The 5,284-nt window shown below is 48.0% G+C and overlaps 1 protein-coding gene across 1 annotated transcript in view; it reads right to left on the bottom strand.

Moving 5' to 3' along the window:
• Positions 1-1,426: 1,426 nt before the first annotated feature.
• The window catches only part of LOC103770192 (attractin-like), a gene marked incomplete at its 5' end in the record, with an annotated part of 29,679 nt that continues 25,821 nt past the window's right edge, over positions 1,427-5,284 (bottom strand). The window contains 2 exons of the mRNA XM_008937443.1: positions 1,427-1,975; positions 3,406-3,520. Of these exons, the coding sequence (XP_008935691.1) occupies positions 1,851-1,975; positions 3,406-3,520 (240 nt within the window). The remainder of the gene's footprint in view (positions 1,976-3,405; positions 3,521-5,284) is intronic.

Genomic DNA, 5,284 nt, shown 5'->3' with positions numbered 1-5,284 from the left:
ACATAGATAGATATATATAAAATGCATTTTTTTCCCCCAATATCTCTTCTGCAGTCCTGTTGCATCTGTTAAATGACACATGAAATGAGAATTATAATCCACCATGGTCTTGAAACCAGCAGGCTGACCCCACCACTGCTGCCTGGACACGCTCAGCAATTCACATCTTTATTGTGGTGCCAGCAAAGAGCTTCTTCAAAATACATGGTTAAAAACCAAACCAAAGCCAAATGAGTGGCTGGTACACGATCGATCACCAAACCATGCACAAAAAAAGATGCAGTTGCTTGGGTTTCCTTTTGGAACTGGTGCTACTTGGCCAGAAGATTCAAGGGCATGTCCTTTCACCCCCCTCAGCTTGTTCCTTCTCTGTTTCTCATCCCAAACCAGAGCTTCAGGGACCTGAATGAAGTTCATTAAGCCCAACCTTGACCCTCCAAAGAGAATCCCAAACGTAATCCCTGAAGTCAGAGTACTTCAGATATCCTCAGACATCCCCCAACAGCCAAACCTCCTCTTTGCTGTTTGTGAGTCCCTTCCTTTCACCAACGAGCCACCTTCTTCAGCATCTAAGAGACTTCAACCCCAATGGGAACCCTCAGTAACTGACCATGAACTCAAACTCATTGGTCTTTAATTAAAATTCTTTCTTACTCCATCCTCAACTGATCTGGCACCTGGAGTGTTGGGTTTTTTTACATCATGGAGCAAATCTTCCTGCTCAGGAGCGACGTCTCTGAGCTCTGCCCACAGCTCAGCTCTCACCCAGAAGAATGCAAGAGGGCAGGAGGAGGGAAAGAGGCCAAATGGGCAGAGAAAAATTGGAAGAAATACAATGTGTCTGACTCAGAACACAAACTGCTTCTGTTAAAAATGCTGCTGGAAGCAGGAGTTTTCTTAGGAGATACTAAAACTATTTTCCTTCTAGATATTACCCTCTGGCTGGTCAGGAAAAAGGCATTTTCCCCTGACTGCATGTGATCCATTCCAAAGAACACAGATTGCCTTTGGTGACTCTCTACGTGTGTGTCCATCTATTGGAACACAAGGATGTTAAAAAGCAAGGTGTGGAGCAGTCTCCTTCACTCCCTAGAGCTGTTCAAGTCTAGGCACTTGTGTGTGGTGTCCTCCGAGCAGGTTAAGACTGTGTAAACACAAAGTCCTTCAGAAGCCACCTTCATCTCCTCCAGGTATTGCACGTGGTCTTAGCAACGTGTTGACATCCACCTTCCAACCATCCAGTTCCTGATGTCCTTGCACCGTGCTGACAACAAAACTGCTGCATCTGGAAGAGAGTTCCACTGAAATAACGAGGGGCCACCCCCAGAATTGTCAAAGAAAACAAAAGGATGAGGATGTTTTGAAGGGGAATAGTAGTGTTTATGTGTTGAGAGCTGACACCTGTAAACACTGCAACTTTTTCTGGTTGTACAGTTTGATAAATACATGAACTACAAAGCACTTTCCATGGGTAAACCTGAGTGTCATTCATCCTGGACTACAGTTCTATGTACACTGACCACGAACGGCGGCGATCGGCTGGGACCGGACCTGCAACAAAAGGATTTTTACTTGAAGAAAACAAAGGAGCAATCTGAAGCCACGTGTCAGTAAAACTTAAGTGGAGCAGTTGTCAAATCAAGCCAACTATCACGTAGATGAGAGAAAAAAATTGGGTTCAAGGAAGTTGTGGGTTTTTTTTTTTTTCTGAGTGCTTCTCGTCTCTCGCGACACAACTTGGGAAATCTTCCTCTTCCTCCTTCTCTTCTCCTCCTCCTCTTCTCCTCCTCCTCTTCCTTCTCCAAAATTCCTTTCCCCTTTTGTTTAAAACAGTTTCTGATGTCCATGCATCAAATACAGGTTCCTGGCTGTGCAGGGGGCTGCTGCTTCCGATTTCGGATTGCGCCCGATTTCTCTTTGTAGGCGATTGGCATCTGTTGGGAAATGTCCACCAGGGCACTGGCCACGGCGAGACCTGGGGCAACAGAACACACCTGGTCATGGGACAAAAGCCACAGGAACAAACCCTCCCAACACTGCTGGGAGAAACCAGCCACTCAGTGAAGAGTGGGGGGTTTGAGTTCTTCTTAAAGAAAAAAAAGAGAACTAGGGGAGTATTTTGGTTTAAGAGATTAAGTCTGAAATAGGCTTTTAAAGATCTTGTGTTTTCTTGAGAGCATCTGCAGGAGAAAAAGGTGGAAGAAGAAGTGGGGGCATTACTTAGGGGGAATGGGGCAAAGCTGGCAGTGGGCAGATTCAGGCTGGATGTGAGGAAGAAGTTCTTCCCCATGAGAGTGGTGAGACCCTGGCATGGGTTGCCCAGGGAGGGGGTTGAGGCCCCATCCCTGGGGGTCTTTAAGGCCAGGCTGGAGGAGGCTCTGGGCAGCCTGATCTAGTGGGAGGTGTCCCTGCTCATGGCAGAGGGGTTGGAACTGGGGGATCCTTGTGGTCCCTTCCAGCCCTGACAGATTCTGATCTGTTTTAGCAGAGGACTTAGTAGTGTTGGCTTGATGGTTGGACTTGATGATCTTAAAGGTCTCTTCCAACCTAAAGGATTCTATGATTCTATGATTAATTAATCTCTGCAGGCTCCTTCCAGCAGATCCCCAGACAAACCCCCCCTGGCCATCTGGGACTGAGCTCAGTAAAGCTCCCAAAAAACCCAGCCCACCTCAAAGCTGGCTAATGCTCTTTGAAGATCCTCTGCTCCACCATGTTCAGTGGGCACTGGAGAAACCCCAATTAAATCACAAACTGCCCTGGGGATCACACAATCCCAGCATGGTCCAGCTGGAAGGGACCTTGGAGATCATCTCCTCCCACCCCCTGCTCCAGCAGCTCACCCCCAGCAGGGTGCCCAGGGTCACAGCCAGGAGGGTTTGGGATCTCTCCAGAGCAGGAGACTCCACAGCCTCTCTGGGCAGCTGCTCCAGGCTCCAACACCCTCACCCCAAAGAAGTTTCTCCTCCTGCTCAGGTGGCACCTCCTGGGTTCCAGTTGGTGCCCGTTGCCCCTTGTCATTGCCCCAGTGGCCTATAGACAGGTTTAAGTGAGAAGGGGCTGGGAGCAAGGACACCTTAAGCTGGATGGAGAAAACTTGTTTGTCCAGAGCTGCTAAGAAGAGGGTGTAGATACTTTGAAAGCCTTGATGTCTCTCCACAAATGGAGCTGGGAATGAAGGGGGACAGGCTGGGAGACAAGTGACTTTCTTAAGTTCTGTCTCTACCAGATCCCCCTTTTTCCCAGCCACAAATCAAAGTGCAATCCAACTATCAAACACTCATCCACCAACTGACCCAAGAAATGGAACCAAAGCTCAGGTGGGAAGCACACAGCGACTCTGCGAGGCTGGGGAAGGAGCACGGGGTCAATCCCAAGCTGGTGGTAGACCCTGCTGTTCCTCACCTGACTGTCCTGGTGGTGGTATACCCCCAAGTCCTCGAGGCAACCTCACGAACACGGAGAGGACGGCTGCCTTGTTCCCAAAGCAGGGCTCCAGCGCGATGGGCTTTGGTACAGTCTGCAGGGAGGGGAGGGAGAGGAGAAAACAAGTGTTACAGAGTCCTCACCCCTCCATTTCCTCCCTCAGCATCCTGCCTTCCAGCTTGTAGAAGCTTCAGGGCAGGACCCGTGTGTCTGTGCCTGGCAGATTCCCAGCACGCAGCTGGCAAAGCCAAAACCAACGTCAGTGACCACCAAAATCTTGGTGGCTGCAGAAACCTCCCCCACGTTTAGTGAATCAAAATGCAGCTATTAATAAGCCAAGCACTGCACAAGGCTTGGTTCTGCCTCAGCTCAATAAGAAAGGAGCAGCTCAAAGCAAGAGGACTGAGGTTCTTTCCTCTGAACCCCTCAGCAGTGTTATCACCAACATCCTCAGGTCTGGCCACTACGACTTGGTGGTTCAGCTTCTTGGTGGTTCAACTTCTTGGTGGTTCAACTTCTTGGTGGTTCCCACAGCTGAACTCCATATGACACCTTCACAGTACCCCCAAACCACTCTGTATTTCTGTATTTCTTTAAGCTGTGATCCCTCAGTTTTGTCTTTCATTTCCCTTCTTTCCCAAGGGGTCATGTTAAACTTCTAGACCACTCTAGACTATGTTCATAGTATCATGGAATGCTTTGGGTTAGAAGGGACCTTCCATCAGTCATCCCTGCACTGAGCTGGGACATCTGCAGCTAGAGCAGGTTGCTCAGAGCCCCAGCCAACCTCCCCTGGAATGGTTCCAGGGATAGGAACCCCCCCAGCACCCCCAAGTCCTTCTCCACAGGACCCAGCCCAGGTGCAGGACCCTTGGCCTTGTTGAACCCCATGAGGTTCAGACTTCTCAAGCTTGTCCAGGTCCCTCTGGATGGCATCCCATCCACGCTTGGGGAGCTGAAAGAGCTTTAGAAAGTCTAGTGGATAGGACTGTTCTTTTCCAAACTGAAAAGCAGAGGATTCAGGAGAGCAGTTTGTGATCCTGGATCTGTTGATCCTAAGATGGACTATCTTTAACAGGCTTTACTGAAGCCTCTTTACTTTAAATATGAATATTTCACACTAAGATTCCACACATGGCCATGAAATCAAGTTTTCAGTTAAGATGTGAACTGATACCTATGAAGATAGGATGGGTAGGCAGCATCCCCCCACCCTAGAGGAGCAGGGGACTGGACCCCTTGCTGACCCTCAGTGCCCTTGAACTCTTGAAGATGAGTAAGATGAGGATGCAAGCCTGCACCTATGAGTACAGCTACAAGAGAGTGCCTTCTTTTGTTCCACATCACCAAAAATAGCTGAGCAACACTGTTTTCCCTGATAGCCTCAGAGCTCTCTGATTTCTTGTTTAGTATGGAGGAATTCTACCCCTGTATTAATGAAATAATTATTGCTTTTTCCATTAGGCATAAAATTGTTCTTCTGGGCTTAAATGTTCAACAGAAACTCAATACAATGCAAGCCACTGAAAAAAACACAGGAGCCCAACAACACTATTAAATTAGTGCTGCTCAATAGAAAAAAAAATAAGAAGAAAAAAAGATGACAGCAAGAAAAATGAAACTTAAACCTGTTTTTTGTATCTCCTATTTATGTGATGATTGCAACAACTAGTAGTAGATAACTACATCTTGTAGGGGATGTAAGGATGGAACCTGCTGCCTGCTGGGTTTATGAAATTATGGATTTCTTCATCTTCTCACCCTCAACAAAAGGATCCAACTCAGTATCTTGCTTTCCCTCAAAGCAGCCAAGTGTCTCCTGCTGCTGTGGCCCATGGGTGTCAACCACCAGATGGAA

Source organism: Merops nubicus, unplaced genomic scaffold, assembly GCF_000691845.1.
Source record: "Merops nubicus isolate BGI_N331 unplaced genomic scaffold, ASM69184v1 scaffold1073, whole genome shotgun sequence".
Taxonomy (NCBI): domain Eukaryota; kingdom Metazoa; phylum Chordata; class Aves; order Coraciiformes; family Meropidae; genus Merops; species Merops nubicus.
This window is presented reverse-complemented; position numbering and strand designations above follow the sequence as displayed.